We start from the raw sequence: 25,018 nt of genomic DNA, 5'->3' as shown, positions 1-25,018 counted from the left end.
TGTTTTATTTTATATCCCAGTATATACACCAATCTCCCCAATGTGGTTTATAAAATTGATCCTTAAGGATAGAATTACCGAAAAAAGCCAAACACTCAGCTGAGCAGTAGGGTCTAAAATGTTTTTTTAGATGACAAATGTTTCTATTAAATTAGCCAATTTTTCTTACGTCTCTCTTGCTGTAAACATTGCCCATTCGTACCATTCATTATTTTGCGCTGTTTCCCATAAACCTAATTAGTTAATTTTCTCATTACTATTGATATCATTATCATTACTATTGATATCATGTTTTTTTTATATATTTTGTTCTTCATTCAATTGTTGTTCTGTTGGAGTTATTATTGAGTTGTTATTGAGTTGTTACTGGGTCTGACCAAGGGCTGAAAAATCAATTGTTGGGAAGTCTGGTTGAAATTTTGAGTAGTGGTGTTAGCTGTAGCTTGAGCTTGTAGTAGAGAAGCTTTGGTGGTATTGATTGTGGCTTGAGGTTGTAGTATCGGATGCAGTAGGTATGGGATGATCATCAGACTTGCTATTGGACTTATTCCTTCCACTCTCTTGATTCTCTCTGCTTTGCTCAGCTCCTTGTACAGCTCTTTCTGAGCTTTTGACATTCTACACCCTTTCGTCCTGTGTCTCTGGTCTCTCCTCACTTTCTTCCATATTGTCTCTCTCCTTCTCTTTCCTTCCTTACTCTGGGAACTCTTGTGCAGTGGTTTATATGATACCTGGTGGTGCTTTCTTCCACTTTGACTGCTGTTTGAGTAGCTGTCACCACTTTATAGGGTCCCTCTCTCTTGGGCTTATTCCACTTTCTCCTGAACACTCTTAGATATACTTGGTCAACTGGGTACGACTGTCAAGATATCTCTGTCTCCTCTTTGGGCTCCTTTCTCTTAGTAGTGATGAATATGCTAGGATGAGGACTTAATTCAGAAAAAATGTTGCTTGTTCTATGTAAAGCAGTCAATGGAAAGGAGGAGGCGAGAACCGGCTTGTCAATATAAATTTATCAATTTTAATGATAAATTTAAAAGATAAAACACACACACACATGACGGACAAGTCCGTAAACTATCTCTCTCTCCCGCACAATCCTCCGCTGTTGGCCTTTATCCCTTTCAGAGGCATAATTAGCCTGATAAGGGACTGGGTGTGTAGAATCACGACCCGGCCCCTCCCTCTGCCCTCCACATTCTAGTAACTCCATAATTTTGTGATGCATATAAATGGTTACTGGGTACCCCATGATTAATGTAGATGCTTTCTCGTATGCGTAATATACTGCTGCAAGGCCTTGTTGGTAACATGGTGGGTAACCTTGTGCTACGTTGTCCAGCTTAGTGCTATAGTAAGCCATGGGTTGTTTTTTTTCGTACCACTGTAGGTCTCTTGCATCAGAACAGCTGATGCATAGCCATCAGTTCTGTTTGCCACATACATGTGAAATGGTATGGTGTATTTGGTATTACAGAGGGCAGGCGCCCTTTGTAGCCCTTTCTTTATAGACTCAAATGCTAGCAACACATTTGTATTCCATGTTAGTGGAGTTCTTAAATTTTGCATATTCAACCTGCAGCTGGCAATACTGTAGTTTTGTTTTGGATGCCTTGTGACCTCCTGGAGCTAATGTATTATGTACTTTAATAGAATCTCTATGACATTGTTCCAGTGATATGGAACAAATCATCAAATCATCTACATACTGCAGCAGAGTACTGTCTATCATTAGGTCTTCTAAATCAGCCTTGAGAAACTGATTCAATATTTGTGGTGAATGTTTAAATCCATGTGGCATTCTGGTGTGCATATAATGTTTACTAGCATAGGTGAATGCAAACAAGTGTCTACTTTCCTCTGCCATGGAATACTGAAAAAGCATAAATCAGTAAAGTATTTTTCTTCAGGAGGGACATTTGTCAGCAGTGTGTATGGGTTTGGAACAGCAGCTGGCCAATCCTCTTCTATATCATTGATTGTAAGTCATGAATGAGGCACCATTCAGAGTTGTTTGCTTTGATCACAGGCAAAATTGGAGTATTGCAGTAATTGTTTGTTTCCATTAACACTCCTGTTTTCACTAGCCCTTCAATAGTGTCTTTTATGCCTGTTTCAGCCTCAGGCCGCAAAGGTTACTGTGATTTTCTTGGCAGGCATGCACCTGGCTTAAGTTTCCAGTCCTACATCTGTCATGATGAGACCTGTCACGGACCAAGTAGTCCGGCAATGAGGAAAACAGGAGTTTTTTTTTTATTTACCCCAAAAACACTAAACAATAGAAACCAAAAAGTTAGCAACTAGGCCTATAAAAGAGGTCAACAAAATATAACTATACTCAAAACAGCATACAACAAAACAGGATATGAACTGAACAAAACTGACCTAACTGAATGAGACACAAGGGAACATATATAGTGGCTTGGCCAAACCAATTTACACAAAGGAAAAACAAAATGGACGACAAATACAAACAACTACAAAGTAAAACAAACTAAACCCAAAATCCCCCTCCAACATGGCAGCACATGGTATGGCTTAATTGGCAGGTCACAGGATATCACAGTCCTCCACCTTTGGCCACGCCTTTCTTCCCCCAGGACAGACCTCTCTCCAACATGGTAACAAAGCAGCGTTCTGTATGAGCTGCAACTGTCTTATGGTCTTTTTGGGAAGGCCAGTGAGGAGTCCATTACAATAATCCACCCTGCTGGTGATAAAAGCATGCACAAGTTTCTCTAGGTCTTGACTGGAAACAAAGCATCTAATTCTTGCAATATTTTTCAGATGATAGTATGCTGATTTAGTTATTGCTTTGACATGACTACTGAAACTAAGGTCTGACCCTAGAGACACACCAAGATTCCTGACTTGATTTTTAGTTGTTTGACCCCTAGCGTCAAGGTATGCATTCACCTTGAGAACGTCATCTTTGTTTCCAATTACAATGACTTCAGTTTTGTCTTTGTTTAACTGAAGAAAGTTTTGGCACATCCAACTGTTTAATTCATCAATGCATTGGCACAGGGAGTCAATGGGGCTGTAATCATTAGGTGATAGGGCTAAGTAGATCTGTGTTGTCTGCATAGCTGTGGTAAGCAATTTGGTTCTTTCTCATTATTTGGCTCATTGGGAGCATATACAGGTTGAACAGGAGTGGCGCAAGAATTGAGCCTTGAGGGACTCCTCATGTCATGGACGTCCACTCAGACTTATTGTCTCCTATACTCACATAATAACCTCTCCCATCTAAGTATGACCTGAACCATTTTAGGACCATCCCAGAAAGCCCCACCCAGTTTTCCAGCCTGTCAAGAAGTATGTTGTGATCAACAGTGTCAAATGCAGCACTGAGGTCGAGTAGTACCAGTACTGATAATATGCCTGTATCAGTATTTAAGCGAATATCGTTTATTATCTTTATGAGCGCTGTCTCTGTGCTGTGATGCGATCGGAAACCAGATTGAAAATTGTCAAAGTATCCATTTGAGTTCAAGAATTTGTTCAGCTGATTGAAGACAACTATTTCAATGATCTTGCCTATGAAAGGAAGATTTGAGATCGGTCTATAGTTGCTTAATATGGTCTTATCCAGATTGCTCTTTTTCAAGAGGGGCTTGACAACTGCAGTTTTCAGGGAGTTTGGAAAACTCCCAGAGAGAAGTGAAGAGTTTATCACTTCTAGGAGATCTGCTTCTAAACAGTTGAACACACTTTTGAAAAAGATGTGGGAAGTGCATCAAGGGCGCAGGTTGATGTTTTAAGGTGCTGTACGGTTTCTTCCAAAATTTTGCCATCAATTTCTTTGAAATCAGACATAGTAACTACTTTTTCAGGTTGTGGTTTGATTTGAATGACCGCAGCACAACTCAAGGATGTGCTGATCACCTTTCTGATATTATTGATTTTTTCAGAGAAGAAAGAAGCAAACTCACTGCACTTGCTGTCTGAGAGCATTTCACTGGGAATCTGGCTTGGGGGGTTTGTCAGTCTCTCTACAGTCGCAAAAAGAGTGCGTGTGTTGTTTAAGTTGCTGTTTATAATATTTGAGAAGAAAGTCTGTCTAGCTTTGCCTAGTTCCATATTAAAAGCATGGATGCTGTCTTTGTAGATGTTATAATGGACTACAAGTTTTGTCTTCCGCCACATGCGCTCTGCTTTTCTGCATTGTCTTTTCATATTTTGCACTGCTGTTGAGTTTCTCCAAGGTGCTCTTTGTCTGCCACTCTTCTTCCTGACTTTCACAGGAGCAATATCATCAATTACACTTTTAACTTTTGAGTTAAAAGAATCAAGGAGAAAATCAACTGAGTCAGCAGATATACTTGGTGTTAAAGATATAGCCTTCATAAATAGTACACTAGTCTTCTCATTTAAGCATCTCTTCTTGACAGACACAGATCTAGCTTCAATGGCAGGAGAGATCAATATATCAAAGAAAATACAGAAATGATCAGACAGTGCTACATCCTTAATAACAATCGATGAAATGTTTAGACACTTACTGATAAGTAAATCTAGATTGTGTCCATGATTGTGTGTGGGTCCATGTACATGCTGAGTCAGATCAAACGTTTTTAAAACAGTTATGATTTCTTTTGTCTATTGTTTTCTGCATTATCTATGTGAATGTTAGAGTCTCCAGCAATGGCAAAACAGTCAAACTCTGAGGTAATTGTTGATAACAGTTCTGTAAAGTCCTCAGCGAAGGCTGGAGAGTATTTTGGAGGCCTGTGAATAATGATAAGTAAAATGTGTGGAGCACCTTTTAACACACTACCCAGATATTCGAAAGACGGGTAATTCCCAAATGATATTTGCTTACATTGATAGACATCTTTAAAGAGAGCAGCTAAACCCCCACCTCTCCTACCTTCTCTGCAGACACTCAAATAAGTAAAGTTAGGAGGGGATGTTTCATTAAGGACTGTTGCACTACAGCTGTCTTCTAGCCAAGTTTCATTTAGAAACATAAAATCCAGGTTGTATGTGCTTATTAAGTCATTGACTAGAAGTGATTTATTTTTAAGTGAGCGGATGTTTAAAAGTGCTAACTTAAAAGTTTTTGTGGCCACACCAATCTTAGTTGTAATAGGCGTGTAATAGGCACCAGATTAGATGGGTTTGCTGTACGGCTTTTGAAGGCCTTAGACGTTCTATGATGTAATCGAACAGCAATAGAGATTGATACAGGCACACTGGGTTCCCGCTTGTTTTGTAAACATTTGAGAAAGTTACTGTTATCATAGCGGGGACCCAACACATATCACTGAGAGCTGGTATCAGTTGTTTTTGGTTCACCTCGAGCAGATGGAGGAGGGTGTGAGCCCTGGCGTTGTGGCAGAGGTCGAAGAGCTCTCACAGGAGGAGGGGGAGGGGGAGGGCGAGCTGGGCCCGCAGGTGCTTGAGGGGCCTGACGTTTTTGCTTGATATCTGGGGGCTTGCAGCAAAAGAGTGGGATAGTTTGGTTCCAGCATACACCAGTTCTTCCATTTTCTCTGAGAAACACAGATGTGGAGATGCTGGAGAGAGGGATAACGTGTCTGGTGAGAGGGGCTGTAATATGCTGTCCTGGTTTCCCTGGATGTTTTCCAGAAAGTCGTCCTTGGGTGCTGAATCTTGGAGCAGTTCTAATATGTCACAGTCTGTCTGTGGTGAACTTTGTGGGCAGGGCTCAGATGAGATTGTGTCCATGAGCAGAAATTGTTGTGACTGAGTGGTGTTATCATTGTCCTTGTGTGATTTGTCAACTGCATGTCCATTCAGGTGCTGAAGTGAAGTCCTGTGGTCATTCATACTGTGTCCAGGTGTGTATGTGCCATTCAGATTGAGTGGATTGGCACACACTGCAGAAGGATGATTGAGGGAGAAGTAGATATTGTCCTTTAGCACTCTTGAACCAAGTTTGTTTGGGTGGTGGCCATCCTGTCGAAACAGTTGCCTCTGACTCCAGAAAAGATTGAAGTTGTCAATGAAGTTAACTCCTTTTATATTGCAGGTTTTTTGCAGCCATGTATTAAGCCCAAGCAACCGTGAAAACCTGTTTGTTCCTCTTGCTGGAAGTGGTCCACTGATGAATGTTTGAACTTTCAGTCTTTTAAGTGTTTCAAAAAGTTAATTGAAATCCTTCTTAAGGAGTTCTGACTGCTCTTTATGAATATCATTCTTCCCCACATGAATGATGAGTCGATTTGCAGTCTTATGTTTCATCAGAATGTTCTGAAGTTCCCTGTTTACATCCGAGGTTGTTGCTTGTGGAAGGCAGCATGTAGTTGTATCCCTGCTGCTAATGTTTCTGATTATGGAGTCACCCACTATCAGAGTCCTGGGCCCGGCTGCTCTCTGAGCTGAATGCCGCTGTCTGCTCGTCCTTGAGCGCCAGGTGGCATCAGTGTTAGCTACTGGCTGATTCAGTCTGTGTTCGATCACATTCATCACATTTATCACATTTGGGGATTCTTCATTCATTAATACTTCAAATCTGTTCTCAAGATGTATAGGCGGTGGTAGGAAGCCAGTGTTTGCAATCCTTGTCAGAGCCATATCTGGGGTAGAGGATGCTACTGCGGCAATATGAGATGCTCGTGACAATCTGATGTCTCGAGTGCCTTTTGGTCTCGCTCCCTGTTTTTGCCATTGATTTGTAAGTCGATCGGCTTGTTTCTCTACACTCAATATGGCCTGTCGAGGAACACTAGATTCATGGGACTCACCGGCTGTATGCTGAGGGCGTCCATGACGAAGCTCTGTTGTGTATTCCGTCTGGTTTGGTGGTCCTGTAAATAACTTTGTTTCAAGAACTGCAATCCTTTGTAAAAGTCTGTGGCAGTTAGTGCAGCAAGTAGATTCCAGAAGAGGCATTTTCTCTTATCCTTTTGAATGTAGGCAGTTGTGTTTTCCCTTCCCTGGAATGAAAACTTTCAGTGGGAGGCTGGTCGGATAAAATAATTCTGCTTTTGTTTTTTTTTTGTAGTAGTCCAAGCTTTTGAGCACTGTGCTGATTTGTTTAAGTTAAAATTAGTTAAAATGAGTTGATAAAAGGAGATAAAATATGAAAATATAAAAGCGATAGAGCAAAGCGCAGAGCAGTAAGCAAGAGCGTCCGAACAGAAGCTGAGCAGGAAGTATAAGGATACACATGGAGCAGAATCTGCTACATTAAACCGATTTTGTACAGATTTACTCTCAGTTATACTCAAAGCTGCTCCTTGTTTACCTTTTATGATGTATTGTGATGTAATTTCGATTTTTTTTGTCCTTCAGTTCCTTCCTGCCATTTCTTTTCTATTTTTGCATTTCTCTCAGGATCATATATTATCGTACATTGAAATTCTGATTTTGGCAACTGGGCTTCAGTAATCTGTTCTTTAATAAATTTTCACCATTTATTAATTTTCTGTCTCACATCTTTTTCTGTCTCTCCTATTCAGTACACATTTGCTCTTAGCTCAGAAATCATCATTTGAGATCCTATTCCCTGTTTGTCTATATACAGTGAGGAAAATAAGTATTTGAACACCCTGCTATTTTGCAAGTTCTCCCACTTGGAAATCATGGAGGGGTCTGAAATTGTCATCGTAGGTGCATGTCCACTGTGAGAGACATAATCTAAAAAGAAAACTCCAAAAATCACAATGTATGATTTTTTAACTATTTATTTGTATGATACAGCTGCAAATAAGTATTTGAACACCTGTCTATCAGCTAGAATTCTGACCCTCAAAGACCTGTTAGTCTGCCTTTAAAATGTCCACCTCCACTCCATTTATTATCCTAAATTAGATGCACCTGTTTGAGGTTGTTAGCTGCATAAAGACACCTGTCCACCCCATACAATCAGTAAGAATCCAACTACTAACATGGCTAAGACCAAAGAGCTGTCCAAAGACACTAGAGACAAAATTGTACACCTCCAGAAGGCTGGAAAGGGCTACGAGGAAATTGCCAAGCAGCTTGGTGAAAAAAGGTCCACTGTTGGAGCAATCATTAGAAAATGGAAGAAGCTAAACATGACTGTCATTCTCCCTCGGACTGGGGCTCCATGCAAGATCTCACCTCGTGGGGTCTCAATGATCCTAAGAAAGGTGAGAAATCAGCCCAGAACTACACGGGAGCAGCTGGTCAATGACCTGAAAAGAGCTGGGACCACCGTTTCCAAGGTTACTGTTGGTAATACACTAAGACGTCATGGTTTGAAATCATGCATGGCACGGAAGGTTCCCCTGCTTAAACCAGCACATGTCAAGGCCCGTCTTAAGTTTGCCAATGACCATTTGGATGATCCAGAGGAGTCATGGGAGAAAGTCATGTGGTCAGATGAGACCAAAATATAACATTTTGGTCATAATTCCACTAACCGTGTTTGGAGGAAGAAGAATGATGAGTACCATCCCAAGAACACCATCCCTACTGTGAAGCATGGGGGTGGTAGCATCATGCTTTGGGGGTGTTTTTCTGCACATGGGACAGGGCTGACTGCATTGTATTAAGGAGAGGATGACCAGGGCCATGTATTGCTGAGATTTTGGGGAACAACCTCCTTCCCTCAGTTAGAGCATTGAAGATGGGTCGAGGCTGGGTCTTCCAACATGACAATGACCCGAAGCACACAGCCAGGATAACCAAGGAGTGGCTCTGTAAGAAGCATATCAAGGTTCTGGCGTGGCCTAGCCAGTCTCCAGACCTAAACCCAATAGAGAATCTTTGGAGGGAGCTCAAACTCCGTGTTTCTCAGCGACAGCCCAGAAACCTGACTGATCTAGAGAAGATCTGTGTGGAGGAGTGGGCCAAAATCCCTCCTGCAGTGTGTGCAAACCTGGTGAAAAACTACAGGAAACGTTTGACCTCTGTAATTGCAAACAAAGGCTACTGTACCAAATATTAACACTGATTTTCTCAGGTGTTCAAATACTTATTTGCAGCTGTATCATACAAATAAATAGTTAAAAAAATCATACATTGTGATTTCTGGATTTTTTTTTTTAGATTATGTTTCTCACAGTGGACATGCACCTACGATGACAATTTCAGACCCCTCCATGATTTCTAAGTGGGAGAACTTGCAAAATAGCAGGGTGTTCAAATACTTATTTTCCTCACTGTACACTCCCTCTGGAGAACACCAAATTTGAAGTCCCAATTTACATGATATCTCCCTCCCTAACAAATTAACAGGAGTCTGATTTGATACCAGGATAGGTATGGTTGCACTTTTGCTTTTAGTTTGTAGACAAACTAAAGCATTCATAGGAGTTAGCTGCCTTTGTCCCAAGAATCCTATAGTCTTTGAACATTTTCAGACAAGGGGAGATGTGAGGCATAATTTTAATAGTGAAAAAATTAAACTTGGATTTTATACCTTTTGGCAGTTCCATATCCAATAGAGCAAGAGGACAAACATTTAGAAGGGAATGTAGAAGCTAGAAAAGCATTAATGTATGTCATCGATTGAGCTTAACTTGTATTGAACCCAGAATTGTATTCTTTTGAATGCTATACAGGAAGCAGGCTTCCCTTAAAATTTCAAAGAAAAATTTGGCAATGATGAGTTCTAATAAACAGTGCATTTAAAAAGTGCACAGTCCCCAATGCAGGTTTCAAAATGTTTGTTGTCAGATTCCAAGTTTAGAATGTATTAAAGTTTGACTTTTTTCCAGGATGCCAAATAAAGAAAAATGGCAAAAACGTAATTCAATTGAAAAAATGTCATGTAAAACTAAATTGTATTTTATGTTTAAGTAATCATACCCTTCATAATTACTAGGTAAATTACTGGTTGTGACTGAAAATAATGTCCATGTCTCAACAATATCAAAACTAATGCACAAAAAGGGGCCTTGGCAGGAAAAAAGCCCATGCTTTCCTGTAAATACTTTGTAATATGTCACTTGGATACTTCAAAGATGTGCTGAAGGTCTTGTGATCTTATGAGACTAAAGGTGAAATTTTTGGCTTAAACTGCACATGAACAATACACCATCTCCACAGTGAAACACGCTGGTGGCAACATAATGTTATGGGGTGCTTTTCAACAGCAGGAACTGGCAGTCTTGTGAAGATTGATGGGATAATGAATGATGCAAAATACACAGAGAGTTTCAGAATCAGTTTTATTGCCAGGTATGCTTACACATGCAAGGAATTTGTCTTGGTGACAGGAGCCTCCAGTGCATAACAATACAATGATGCAACAAGACAGAGATGATAATAAGAAAATACATTAATTAATTAATTAATTAAAATAAAATCTGTTATATACAGTACAAGGGAATGAAATGCAGAAGAGGTAGGATGTGTTTGATAGATATAAAAATACTAAACTGTGAATTGCGCTCAATGGGGCAGTTTTAACTGTTCATGAGATAGATAGATCGATCGATCAATCGATCGATCAAATTAACGAACAATGAAGTAAATGTATGTTCTTGAGTGGCCCAGCCAGAGTCCTGACCTCAACCCTATTGAACATCTATGGAGAGACCGCAAAATTGCTGTTAAGTGAAATTCGTGCTGAACAAGAATATGAAGCTTCTCGTGCAAAGTTAACCACAAGAGTGCATAAAGTCTGTACAAATGTGAATATTGACACTTAGCACAAAGTAATTTATGCCCTCAAAGCTGAGCTGAAAGAGCTTAAGTCTCAGTTTGCTGCTATGGTGACTCTGTCCCAACAGAAGCAAGTTGTAGAACACAAGCCCACCGAAGCAAGTTGTAGAACACAAGCCCACCACAAGTTCTAAGGAACCCATTAGTGATGCTCAACAGGAAGGTGAAATTGCTGCTTTAAAGAAGCAAGTGAAAAACTTTGTCAGAAAGGCGCAAAGCTGGTGCTTCAGCCATTTTACTGAATACCTCTATTGCTAGAAAATCATCCGTCAGTCCAAATAAGCAATTTAATGAGCCAGATGAGTATTTTTGTTACAATTGCGGAGAGGGTGGGCACATAGCAACAAGATGCCAAAATCCAGAGAATACGAACAAGGTTGTTCAGAAATTTTCAGATCAAACCGAAAATGAAGAGTGGACAAAAAATAATTGCCCTCTGAGTCTGAAACAAGCACTACCTCCTGTTCAGCAAAAAAGAGTGCTATTACTCAGTTGTTGAAAAACAAATTCCAGAAGGACCTATAGACCGCCATCTGCGAGGTGAGGAGGGAAGTAACTCCCTGTTCGCCTGGAGCGGTAGGGCCACTGCCAGGGGCGGAGGAATGTCCCTATGTGCCACCAGAAAAGCGGAGGGGCGTTCTGTCCACTGGGGGTCGGAGGTTTGACTCCGGTCCGCCCGGGTAGGAGCGGATGTCGTCCGCCGAAGAGTGTGGAGCAGTGCTTGAGGACCACGCAACGGCACATCAGAGAACCAGTGAGTGAGCTGCTTCTCTCTCTCCTCTCTCTCTCTCTCTCTCTCTGTTGCACCGTGTTGGCCTTTTCCCTCGCCTATTTTGTTTTTTTTGTTGTTGTTGTTTTTCCCCTCCTGTCTCCTCCCAGGTCGAGGAAGGCAGGGATGACCTGATGGGGCGCAAAGCACGCCCCTCCCCAGGGAAAGGGGGGGGGGGGGTGTATGTCAGGGTAACGCCGGGAGGGGTGTGGAGCGGAGGGGGGCGGGGCTGGGCTGGAATGTCGCACGCCCGGTCCCCAATCGGCCTGATGGGCGCGCGAGGGATAAAGGCGACCGGTGACGACGGTTCGTTACGGGCATATCCGTCATGTGTGTGTTTATGTTTGTGCTTTTTGTTTTGAGTTTAATTAAACATTATTTATATTGACAAGCCGCTTCTCGCCTCCTCCTTGCCCAACAAACAATGGAAAGATCCTGCTAATCCAGGAAATTACAGGCCCATAGATTTGACCTCACACTTATGTAAATGGATGGAAAAAATTATAGTAAGTAGATTAACATATGTTTTGAAACAGATAGTATTATTATGCAAGTATCAGTTTGGATTTAGAAAAGGAAGATCCACAACTGATGCTCATGTACGAGTATGTAATGAAGTGGAAAGGTTATAAAAATTAAAGAGTTAATGGCAATAGTTTATTCTGACATTGAAAAGGCATACGATTCCATGTGGAGGGAAGGGTTGCTCATTAAATTAAGTAATATGGTATGGGAGGGAGATTATATAATTGGAAACTAGACTTTTTATCAGCCAGGAAAATTAAAGTCAAGTTTGGGGAGGAAGTGTCTAAGGACATTGAAATTGATAATGGTATCACACAGGGTAGTGTAATCAGTCATACACTGTTTAATATCATGATAAATAACATTATCTCAGATCTTGAAGGATGTATCAAATCTCCATTATATGATGGGGCTATATGGATAAGGGGAAGAAATATGAAATATGTAATCTAATAGAAGCAATAAAGAAAGTGGAAAAATTGTCATATAAATGGGGGTTTAAGCTGTCAATGAGTAAGTCCTGCTATATGATATTTACAAATGTTGAGAATTTGACACTATATGGGAAGCCAATGGAGAGGGTGTATGAGTTTAAATACTTAGGACTATGGCTAGATGATAAATACACATGGAAAGTGCATATTAAACATATAGAATCAAAATGTAAGAAAGTAATACATTTACTAAGAGCAGTGGCTGGATATGATTGGAGGGCTTATAAGTAGTCACTAATTGATATATACAGAGCTATTATGAGTCAACAATTGATTATGGATGTGTAGTCTATGGAGTCTATTCAACAGCGAAGACAATACTACAAAATATAGACATATAACAGTATAGAGCTCTACGGCTCTGTATTGGAGCCATAAAATCAACCCCCATTAATGCTGTTCTAATAGAAGCAGGTGAAATACCATTGGAGCTCAGAAGAGATAATCTATTACATACTGGATTAGAGTAAAAGGATTTGGAGAGGAAAACCCCACAAAGATAACAATTCAGAACTGTCAGGAATATGACAAATTTAAGAGAAGTGGACTTGGATGGTCATCGGAAGGAAGAGCTAGGGAATATGGCTTGGAGTTGATAGAGTTCACTAGGACTACCCCAATTAGTAATATCCCACCATGGATTTATCCAGCAACAGAAGTAGACATCAATATATTAGAGAAGAAGAGAGAATGGAAAATGAATGGAATGGGTAACAAAGCAAAGCATATGTAAGACCACCTTATGTATTTCAACCACCTTAAATTTGCACAGATGGGTCAAAGAATAAGCAAGGGGGTGTGGGACTCGGGGTATACATTCCTGAGTTTAAAATATCCATAGTTAAAATACTTTCTGATTATTTATCAGTGTACACAGCAGAATTAGTGGCAATTATAGTAGGGTTACAATGGGTTGAAGAGGTTAAACCAGACAGGGTGGTAATATGCTCTGATTCAATTGCGGTTTTGGGAAGCATCCAATCAAGGACAAGTGATAGAGAAGATCTTAACATAGAACTATTTCAAAATGAGTCTAGGATCCATAGAGATGTATTGATGTGCAGTTTTGCCAGCTCATGAGGGTATGAAAGGAAATGAGGGAGCTGACTTGCTTGCAAAAAAAGCATGACAAAAGGAAATTACAATATCAATTACATTAGAAAAATTAGAAGGAAAAGCCCTGATTAAGAATAAAGGTATGGTGATTTGACAGGTAAAGTGGGATGAAGATCTGAAAGGAAGGAGATATTATAAAATTAAAATAAAGGTTGATAAAAAAGGCACAAAGAGAGGAAATAATAATAACAAAACTCAGACTAGATCACTCAGGATTAAATAGTATGTTGGCTGTTCTAGGGAAAGGAAACAGTAATAAGTGTGATAACTGTGGAGACAAAGAAAATGTAGATCATGTCATCATGCATTGTTCCATATATGAATCTGACAGAAGAAACTTACATGACAAAGTAAGAGAAACAGGACGGGCATGGGATCTAAAAGGGCTATTGGGAACAGAAGGGGAGGAAGAAGGGGTTAGAGAGATCAGGAGGGCACTTTTTACCTTTTTAAAATGCTCTAGATTTAATAAAAGACTATGAGCTAAGTGACATGGTGATACACACTCTTATACTATAGGTGGCGGTATGCACCTTTAAAAGTTGTTTGCGTAAGTTTTATCTGTAAACTTTTTACGCTTGACATGTATGGTTATATGTACTCTTGTAGGCCTATGTAAATTATTTTTGTTCTTGTTATATTGCAATAATTTTTTCCAAAAAATAAATAATTTTTGCTCACGGCACTCAGTTCCGGGATCGGTTGTCACGTGACTGATCACTCAATGGAAACCAGATGACGATGTGGTATAATGTAGTGAAATTGTTTAAATTTAAATAGTTATTTGAAAAAATTAAATATTTAATCATAAAAAATAAAAATAAAAAGAATCTGAACAGTAAAACCCAAAATGATTTTTCTCAAACGCGTCCAGACTCCAGTCCAGTAGGAGACAGAAAAGCGCCATTAAACAGAAGAAGAAGAAGAAGAAGAAGAAGAGAAGATTTTATCTGTAAGTGTTTGAATGTGTTTATCTTCGTTTGTGAGTTTATGTTTGTGAGGTTGTGTTCTGAGCATGTTGTTTTTCTGTTTTTGCCGTTTTAATGATCGTAATAGAAGATTATTATCGTCGTTTGTGACGGTTTTGTGACGGACTCTTTAAAATATTCAGTTTCAATAGAAACAAACAAAAAACTTCGGAGCCCCTTCAGCGGGAATTTGTTTTCTGAAATAGTTTTACTGTCTCTCGCTATAAATTAACCATGATTTTACAACAGTAACCGTATTTTAACCATTATATCCGTAGTAAAACTATAATACTTCAGGAAACCGAATACTGTGATTTAATAAACATAATTTTGTGATTATTATGGTTTTACTACAATAACTGTAGTTTAACTGATTTCTGAGGTAATTTAATCATTGTATTTGTAATAAAACCAAAGTAATCACAAGATTAACCATGAATAATCTTTATTAAAACATGGTTAGTCCCATAAATACTAAAACAAACATGTCCCACCTCAGTCATGTTTACTACAATATTACTATAGTAAAACCATGTTTCAGACCAAAAACATTACACTGTCATGGTAACTACTATAGTAAAGCCATGATTTTATATTGTATGTTTTTTTTTTTGCTTCAGTGTGTTTTTATTTGACAATAGATTTATTATGGTTTTACTTAAGATACCGTGATTAAACTACTAGAGTAACCACAGATAAATTTTGATATTTGTGGTCAAACCATAATAACACAACATTTACCACAGTTTTTCTATTTATTATAAGTCTATGGTGTCACTTTGAATATCATTGTTAAAATATGGATAGTAAACTCACGGTAAATATATTGTGAGGCAACACAAGTTGATCAATGTCAGGCCAGATAGAGGGTGAAAGATATTTAATGTAAAAAACATGATTAACTTTATCAGTGGACCTGACAGAATATAATAAAACTATATATTAAAAAAAAGCATTTCATGAACACTTTAAACATTTATTTTTAAATCATGCCATTTTAAAACAGAGTTCCAATGTATTAAAATATAGAGTTTATCAATAATCTAGTTTCCATCCACTTCCCGAGCTGTTTTGTTATCGACAAAGTGAAAATACGTAAAGAAATGTGCAAAATTTGCTGTCTTCTGCCTGTTTCCATTCAAATGGCCTTCTATCGATAAAAAATGGTTAAAAATGCTTTTAATGCTTAAAAACCACTTTGTCAAAGAAGTTTTGGTTTATCGCAAAATTAATCTGCCCTTAAGCTATTTGTCATTAGTTTCACTAATTTTTTTTCCTACTAAATTTTGGTAAAACGGGGAGAGTTTTGAGACAATGCATTGAAATTGGCCAGCTTACTGTCATTTTAATTTCACAAATAAATGCAATCAGAAGTCGAGGAATTGCAATCAAAAGGGAACAGTTGCCCTTCTGATAGGACTGTAATATTGGTTCTGATGTTGCGCCTGTCGCAGGTTGCCACCGGTTCCGACCCGAAAGCGAATCATCATGGGGAAACTTTCGGTCTTAGTATAAGGACCATCCATCGATGTGTATAAGCTGTGTGCTCAGCTATTAAAGATAAATGTATGCGGTGTAAAATCAGGGTTTACATATAAACAGAAAAAACATCAGAATAATGACACTGACATATAGCTTGACATAATCTTATATCACAGCAGATATTTAAACAAGACAACTGATTTTTCTTAGGCAGTTTACTAGGCCTACTTCAGATGCCACTGCCTGGAAAGTACATTTTACCTGAGGTAAGACACTTATTACTTCACAACACATACAACTTTTATAACTATACATGAAAACATGTCACTTCCTGTTGCCAATAGGTGGCACTATGACTATAACTTAATATTGACATGTAGGTATTCAGGCTGGGACTGTTATCAAACATGTGAAATTTGGGGCAAATTGGACATTTTATGTTAGAGTTACAACAACTTCCTATTTCATGGTGAAACATCAAACTATGCCAGAAAACTCAAAAGCTTCGTAATTTAGCCTCGCTGACTGAATATGATGTTGATCTGATTTGATCTCTTGGAGCAGTTCGTTAAAGTACAAGGCCTGGAAATGGCAAAAACTGAGCAAAAATTTAAGTGGAAAATCATAATGGTTGACTTCCTGTTGGGATGGAATATGGTTCTAAGATACTTTTTTTTGTATGTGTTGACCTGTTACATATGCCTACCGATTTTCTTACATGTAGGTGAAAGCGTGCTTTGTTGAAATTTTGTAGGTGGAGCTATCGAGCCATTTTGCCACCAGTATTAGATGTAATTTTTCCCCACTTCTGAGATGTGTTCAAAGATGCACGAGCATGTTTAGGCCTCAGAAATGTGACCCATTTCATATTGAACATAATAATAATAATAAATATATCTACAAGCAGTGATAAGCACAAAAACATGTCACAAAGCAGCAAAAGAAGCTTTCAATCATAAAAAACAACTAATCATAAAATTAACTAAAAATAGCTTGTTCTTGGAATTTTTGTCCAGTATGTGGCACTGTTGTGAAACTGCTCAGATAGTGTCTGGGCATGATGGTTATCAAGCAGGAAAGGGTTCAAGAGTTATAAGCCAAAATGTAATTCCTTTTGGAGGAATCTAATAATAAAACCGTCAATAACAATAGATTTACTCCTACTGGAGGAATCTAAAAATAGGGGTTTTTGCTCGGGCCCTAATAAATGAAAGGATGGCTACCACGATTAAAGTAAGCGCAAAGAGTGGCCACTTGTGCACTTATCGATAACAGGTGCATGATACGAGATATTTGTGTTGGCACTCCTGGAAGTATCATGACGCAGATCTGTTTGCAGCATCAGATCTGTGCAGGTATGCCATTAAGGCCAATCTATAACAGGGCGAGTAATACTTCATGTACAATACATTGGCTTTCAAGGATGCATACGTTGTCATCATGATTAACACAGACTAAAGGTTGGGGTAAATTCTGTCATGTGACACTTTATTTTTGCGTTAATGCCTATTTTCTTGACAAAGCATTTTCATTTACATTTCTGCATTTGCCAGACGCATTTATCTGAAGCGACTTACAGTGCACTTATTACAGGGAAGGAATCCCCCAGAGCAACCTGGAGTTAAGTGCCTTGCTCAAGGACACAATGGTGGTGGCAGTGGGGATCGAACCAGCAACCTTCTGATTAACAGTTATGTGCTTTAGCCCACTATGCCACCACCACTCTTTGCAAACCAGTTTTCATGACATTTGAAGTATCGATATAGAGTTTTTGCACGACTTAAATGGAAAAATATTATGTCTACACTGATAATTTGCATTTCCATCAGCTATATCGTTATTTGATGCACTACACTCTTTGTTGCAAAAAAAACCTTGGATGGAAACGTAGTTAAACGTATCAACCAAACAACCATTTTTGATATATCATGAGAAAAGTTTATTTTGGCAATTGTTACAATGCCTTTAATAAATTTAAATATAAAACTGAACTTGAAACAATCTGTACTTACATTAGTGCTACACAAGAGTACTAGAAAATGGTGTAGAAAAAACAGCTCCAAAAGTCACCGCAATGTAACAATAAAACCCAAAACATGTCCAGTAGGAAAAGCCCTGTTAAAACCAAGAAGATGAAATAAACTAATTTCAGTAGGTGTTCAGTGTGTTTAACTTGATTTGTGGGGTTTTTATTTGCTTTGATGTGTATTTTTCTGGGCATGTTAATTTTTAATGATCGTAAAATAATCTTATTATCGCCGTATGTAGCGTTTTTGTGACAGATGCTTTAAAATATTCAGTTTCAGGAGAAAAGAGCAGAAATGTGAGTATCACTTTTCATTTCTGATAAATGAGCTTGTTAAATTTATCGGCTGATTGTAAATTAGTTCAATGAAGGTGAGTATATGTTAAATAAAGCATGTTATAATATCTGATAATATTCCTGCTGTCAGGAAAAGCACACATTTATATTTATAGGCTATCATATCAGAAACAAAGTTATATAACAGAGCTGTTTATAATCCTATAATAATCTTTTTGAGTGTGATGAATGTCAGTCCATTATAATATGATGATTTTGTGTTCAGATGTTCATCATGAGAGTAGGTGGATGTGATCTGCAGTAAATCAGTAGGAACTGATCTGTCCATGCTGGATATTGATGAATTCATCCCAGAAATCTCCCGGAAAGAGGTGACGTCACTGAAAACAAAACTGATGGAGAAACTCTCTGAACAGAGATCCAGAGACACACAGGACTCACAGCTCACTTTACTCTGTTCTACTGACTGTAATCAGGGTGATCAAACCTCCACAGAGTCTCAGACTTCTGTCTGTAACGCTGGAGAACAGCAGATGCTGCAGACACCAGTGAAGATCGAAGTGAAGCAGGAGGAGATAAAAGTAGAGGAACAACAGAGTGATGATGATCAAACCTACACAGACTCTCTGACTTCTGTCTGTAATGCTGAAGAACAGCTGATGCTGCAGACACCAGTGAAGATCGAAGTGAAGCAGGAGGAGATAAAAGTAGAGGAACAACAGAGTGATGATGATGATGATCAAACCTCCACAGAGTCTCTGACTTCTGTCTTTAATGCTGGAGAACCGCAGATGCTGCAGACACCAGTGAAGATGAAGATGTGTTCAGTGGAGCTGCTGGACTGCAGGAACCTGATGAAGATGAGAGGAGAAATCAAAGTACAGGAACAACAGAGTAATGAAGATGATGATGATCAAACCTCCACAGAGTCTCTGGCTTCTGTCTGTAACACTGAAGAACAGCAGATGCTGCAGATACCAGTGAAGAATGAAGTGAAGCAGGAGGAGATAAAAGAAGAAATCACAGTAGAGGAACAACAGAGAGATGATGAAGATTATATTTCAGGTATGTTTCTTCCTTTAATGATTTACATATGCATGTCAATCAGCTGTCATTTTACAAGTCATTTTATCACTCAAAACAGTTCCTTGTTGGTTTTATTTTTAAATGTTTAGTTTTAAAAGGTGCATGTACTCCAGTGTTTTTTGCACTGCTTTTTTACCAGGGGTGCTGCATGTTTTTGGATATACAGTGTAGCAGTGGGTAAAAAAGAAAAGATAAAGTGATGATGTGCACTTGCCATCCAACTTAAGAAAGCAAATAATAAATAAAGCACACTTTATTATTCTATCTTATTGTCCTGAGTTGGTTAGATTTCTAGTCCAGTGGTTCAACTGGTTTTGCTTCGAGAACCAGATTTTATAGTGGATATCAAGTGGTGACCTACCATAGTAAAGAACATAACCTGTATTTAAAGGGTCATGAAACACTAATCTACATTTACTTGGATGTTAACAGATATGTGCACAGATAAGCCAAAACTTTGACCACTCACAGTTGAAGCAAATAATGTTAATCATATCCTAACAAGGTCACATGACAAGGTTTGGGTAGATTAGATGGTAAGTGAACAATCAGTACTTGTGGTCAATGTGTTGAATGCAGGAGAAATAGGCAGGAGTAAAGACCATAGCAAAATTGACATGGGCCCAATTTTTATGGCCAGAAGACTGGGTCGGAGTATCTCTGAAACGACAAGGCTTGTATGATGCTCTTGGTCAGTAGTGGTGATTACCTACCGACATTGTTCCGATGAGGGACAAACCACATACCGGCGAGAAGGCTAAGGCGGCCAAGGCTCATCGATGTATGAGGGCAATGAAGGATATCTCTTCTGGTCTGAACTGACAGAAGGTCAACTGTGGCAGAAGTCATGGTACAGGAGGAATGTGTCACAACACACACTGCATCGCACCCTGCTGCATATGAGGCTGCGTAGCCGCAGACTGGTCATAGTGTCCACAATGACCCCTGTCCACCGTCGAAAGCACATACAGCCGTGGCTAAAAGTATTTGCAGTGACATAAATGTTGTGTTTTGCAAAGTTTTCTGTTTCAGTTGTTGTGGTGTTGATTCACATTGTTTCTAGATTATTGTGCAAAGTGATCAGATGCATTTAAAATAATTGCAAAAAGCTTCATTGCTCAAAAAAATTAACCTTATCACAAAAACCAAAGTTTTTTGGCCCTGGCACAAAATGACCAGCTAACATCATTTCACTAATCATATCAGCAGCACCTGGGAAAGTGTGAACGAGTACTAGTCAGGTGAAATCACTCTATCATTCTGATTGGATTATAAGAGCAGACTGATTGCTATAAAAGGAGGGAAGAAATGTTTCCAATCATTGTGTTCTTTTTAGCAATGGTTACCTCTAAAGAAAGATGTGCAGCAATCATCGCTTTGTAAAAAAATATGGCCTCACATGCAAGGAAATTGCTGCAAAGAATATTGCACCTGAAAGAACCATTTACCGGATCATCAAGAACTTCAGAGAGAGAGGTTCAACTGCAGTGAAGAAGGCTTCAGGATGTCCCAGAATGTCCAGCAGGCACCAGGACTGTCTCCTCCTGAGGAGTCAGCTACAGAAATGTGTTGCCACCTGTGCAAAGCTTGCTCAATATTGGCAGCAGGTTGGTGTGAGTGCATCTGCATGCACAGTGAGGCGAAGTCTTTTGGACAATGGCCTGGTGTCAAGAAGGGCAGCAAAGAAGCCACTTTTCTCCAAGAAAAACATCAAGGACAGCCTGAAAATCTGCAGGAATTACAAGGATTGGACAGCAGAAGATGGTGCAAAGTTATTTTCTCTGATGAAGCCCCATTCCGACTGTTTGGGACATCTGTAAAATCGATAGTCTGGAGAAGAAAAGGTAAACGCTACCACGAGTCCTGTGTTGTGCCAACAGTGAAGCATCCTGAGACCATCCATGTGTGGGGTTGCCAGAGCGAATTGCAGAGGTCATGAAGAACAAGGGTCAACACTGTAAATATTGACACTGCATATATTGAGTGTTTTTGCCAATAAAAGCCTTTAAAACTTATGAAATGCTTATCATTGTTTTCTAGAATACGTAGAAACATGTGAATAAATAATCTACAAATACTGAAGCAGCAAACTTTGAAAAACACAAAATGTATGTCACTGCAAGTACTTTTGTCCACGGCTGTACAATGTGTACGAAAGCATTGGAACTGGACCTGTTTACTTTTACATCACGTGGGCGACCTTGTCCATAGGCGAGACCAATGGATGGCTCCTTATTTCTGTGGTTAGATTGATATAGATATTCTTAAAAAAAAAAAAAAAAAATCAATGATAGTATTACTTATAAAAACTAAACTAAATGTCTAATCACATTTAAAAACATTTAACTACAACTTTTACAATTGTTATAAAAATGATGTCTTATACTGTATACTAATATAATTACCAGTTAGTGTTACAGCAGTTTAATAAGGATGATTCTGTTTCTTTTAAAAAGCTTTGTAATTGATATTTATCTCCTCTTTTAAGTGTCAGGGATGTATTTTAAGTTGATTTGTTTGTTTTATTTAAAGCTTCTTAAATGGTAAATGGTCTGCACTTATATAGTGCACTTTACACTGCGTCTCATTCACACACCAATGACGGCAGAGCTGCCATGCAAGGCACTAGCCTGCCATTTGAAGCAACTTGTCTTCAGTGTCTTGCCCAAGGACACTTCGGCATGTGGAGTCGTGTGGGCCAGGAATGAAACCACCAACCCTGTGATTAGTGGCCGACCCGCTCTACCACCTGAGCAACAGCAGCCCGTCTTAAAGTGTTTAAAAGTACTTTAGGATACTTTAACTAAAAGGTAAGTAGTTTGCATTCCTCATGCCATGCTTCATTGGGCCCTCGCAGATTTGCATATGTGATATGAGCAGCATATTTAAAGCAAATAAAGCGCTCATCGTGAGATGAATAAGTAAAATTTGCTTTGGTAGTGGATCAACTTTCACAGAATTTTCAATGCAGGAAAAACCCTGAAAACATCACCTGCCAAAGTGGCTAGTAAGTGAAAGAAATACCCTCTACTGCTGATTTCTAGGGTGGGCAGGCGTGTGTTAATTTCAAACCCTGATGATTATAATGATTCAATGCAGTTAATTGGTGGAATAAATGGTATAAATAAATACTGTTTTCACAATGAACTTCACAGATTAATACTGGACGTTTGTTGTGTTCTGGCATTGAATAAATGTTCAATTTGATTTATTTTTACATTTCTCCCTCTTTAATTGATTTTTGTCCATTTACTGTGTTTATTGTAGAGCTGATGGAAGTGAAAGAGCAATGTCAAGAACTGAATAAAGTGGAGGAGAAACTTCAGTGTCAGAAACATCATGATTTCACAACTGGAGAAAAATCTTTCAGTTGCTCAAAGACTAAGAAGAATTTATCACCAGAAAAGCATAAAAGAAGAGCAGCCAATAATACCTGCTCACAGTGTGGAAAGATTTTCACAAATAAAAGCCGGCTTAATAAACACATGAAAGTTCATATTGGAGATAAACCTTACAAGTGCCATCAGTGTGGGAAAAGTTTTGCATATACAGTTTGTCTCAAAGGTCATCTCCACTCTCACTCTGGAGAGAGACCATTTGAATGTGAAAAGTGTGGTAAAACATTTGTTTTGAATTCAAGCCTAAGAAAACATCTGAAAACTCACACAGATGAGAAGCCTTATAAGTGTTCTTTTTGTGGAAACGGTTTTCCTCACCTGTCCTATTTGAAAAATCACCAGAAAATACATACCGGTGTGGGGGCTCATATGTACTTTGAATGTGGGAAGACCTTTATTACAGCCAGCAGCATGAAACAGCACCAAATAATTAATGCTGGAGAAAAACCATACAAGTGCTCACACTGTGAACAGAGTTACACTCACTCACGTAACCTGAAAATACATGAGAGAATCCATACTGCAGAAAAACCTTACAAGTGCTCACACTGTGGAAAAAGTTTCACTCTGTCACAATACCTGAAAAAACACAAGAGAATCCATACTGGAGAAAAACCTTACAAGTGCTCACACTGTGGAAAGCGTTTCACTCAGTCACAAAGCTTGAAAACACATGAGAGAATCCATAATGCAGAAAAACCTTACAAGTGCTCACACTGTGGAAAGAGTTTCACTCTGTCACAATACCTGAAAAAACACAAGAGAATCCATACTGGAGAAAAATCTTGCAAGTGTTCACACTGTGGAAAGAGTTTCACTCGGTCACAAAGCTTGAAAACACATGAGAGAATCCATAATGCAGAAAAACCTTACAAGTGCTCACACTGTGAAAAGAGTTTCACTCTGTCACAATACCTGAAAAAACACAAGAGAATTCATACTGGAGAAAAACCTTACAAATGCTCACACTGTGGAAAAAGTTTCACTCTGTCACAAGACCTGAAAAAACACAAGAGAATTCATACTGGAGAAAAACCTTACAAGTGCTCACACTGTGGAAAGTGTTTCACTCAGTCACAACAACTGAAAAGACATGAGAGAATTCATACTGCAGAAAAACCTTACAAGTGTTCAAACTGTGGAAAGAGTTTTACTAACACACAAAACCTGAAAAAACACGAGAGAATTCATACTGGAAAAAAACCTTACAAGTGCTCACACTGTGAAAAGAGTTTCACTCAGTCACAACAACTGAAAAGACATGAGAGAATCCATACTTCAGAAAAATCATACAAGTGCTCACAATGTGATAAGTGTTTCACTCAGTCACAAAACTTGAAAACACACGAGAGAATCCATACTGGAGAGAAACCTTACAAGTGCTCACACTGTGGAAAGCGTTTCACTCTGTCACAACACCTGAAAACACACGAGAGAATCCATACTGGAGAAAAACCATACAAGTGCTCACACTGTGGAAAGAGTTTCACTGAGTCTCGAAGCATGAAAACACATGAGAGAATTCATACTGGAGAAAAACCTTACAAGTGCTCACACTGTGGAAAGAGTTTCACTGAGTCTCGAAGCCTGAAAACACATGAGAGAATTCATACAGGAGAAAAACCTTACAAGTGCTCACACTGTGGAAAGAGTTTCACTGAGTCTCGAAGCCTGAAAACACACGAGAGAATACATACTGGAGAAAAACCTTACAAGTGCTCACACTGTGGAAAGAGTTTCACTGAGTCTCGAAGTCTGAGAACACATGAGAGAATTCATACTGGAGAAAAGCCTTACAAGTGCTCACACTGTGGAAAGAGTTTCACTGAGTCTCGAAACCTGAAAACACACGAGAGTATTCATACTGGAGAGAAATCATACAGCTGCTCTTCATGTGGGAAAAGTTTCAGGGCAGCAAGTAATCTTCAAAGACATGTAAAAAAGAATTGCCCAAGTAGACACGCTGAGCAACAATCATCTTCAGGTCCAACAAGATTAAATAAATAGTTGGAAAGATGAACCCAATGATGGAATCTTTCCAAATTGAGTAGCATCTTCTCAGAATATTAGTTATGTTTTGTTTGTAAATAAATCAGACTTTTTAAACCAATATTTTAAGTGAACTAATCATTCTTGTTCACCTCCATACACTGACTTAGACTTCATGTTCATTGACTTCAAACCCTTTTGAAAATGCTTGGATATATTTTCTGGTAGGGGTTTTTAAGTTTATATTTCTTTTCATGCCCACA

General features: G+C 38.8%; 1 protein-coding gene across 6 annotated transcripts in view; it reads left to right on the top strand.

Annotated features, from left to right (window-relative positions):
- The window catches only part of LOC127618550 (zinc finger protein 271-like), a 47,923-nt gene extending 23,059 nt beyond the window's left edge, over window positions 1–24,864 (top strand). For 2 of the 6 annotated variants that reach the window (XM_052091066.1, XM_052091065.1), the window contains exons 2-3: window positions 18,548–19,347; window positions 22,636–24,864. In XM_052091066.1, coding sequence (XP_051947026.1) covers window positions 18,609–19,347; window positions 22,636–24,773 — 2,877 coding nt within the window. In that variant the 5' untranslated portion in view covers window positions 18,548–18,608 and the 3' untranslated portion in view covers window positions 24,774–24,864. Of the gene's footprint in view, window positions 1–14,434; window positions 14,462–16,169; window positions 16,226–18,547; window positions 19,348–22,635 lie in introns of those variants that run through there. The other 4 variants (XM_052091067.1, XM_052091068.1, XM_052091063.1 and 1 more) reach the window with 3 other exon arrangements.
- The last annotated feature ends 154 nt before the right edge of the window (window positions 24,865–25,018 follow it).

Source organism: Xyrauchen texanus, chromosome 25, assembly GCF_025860055.1.
Source record: "Xyrauchen texanus isolate HMW12.3.18 chromosome 25, RBS_HiC_50CHRs, whole genome shotgun sequence".
NCBI lineage: Eukaryota > Metazoa > Chordata > Actinopteri > Cypriniformes > Catostomidae > Xyrauchen > Xyrauchen texanus.
Note: the sequence above shows the minus strand (reverse complement) of the source record. Positions and strands in the feature narration are given on the sequence as shown.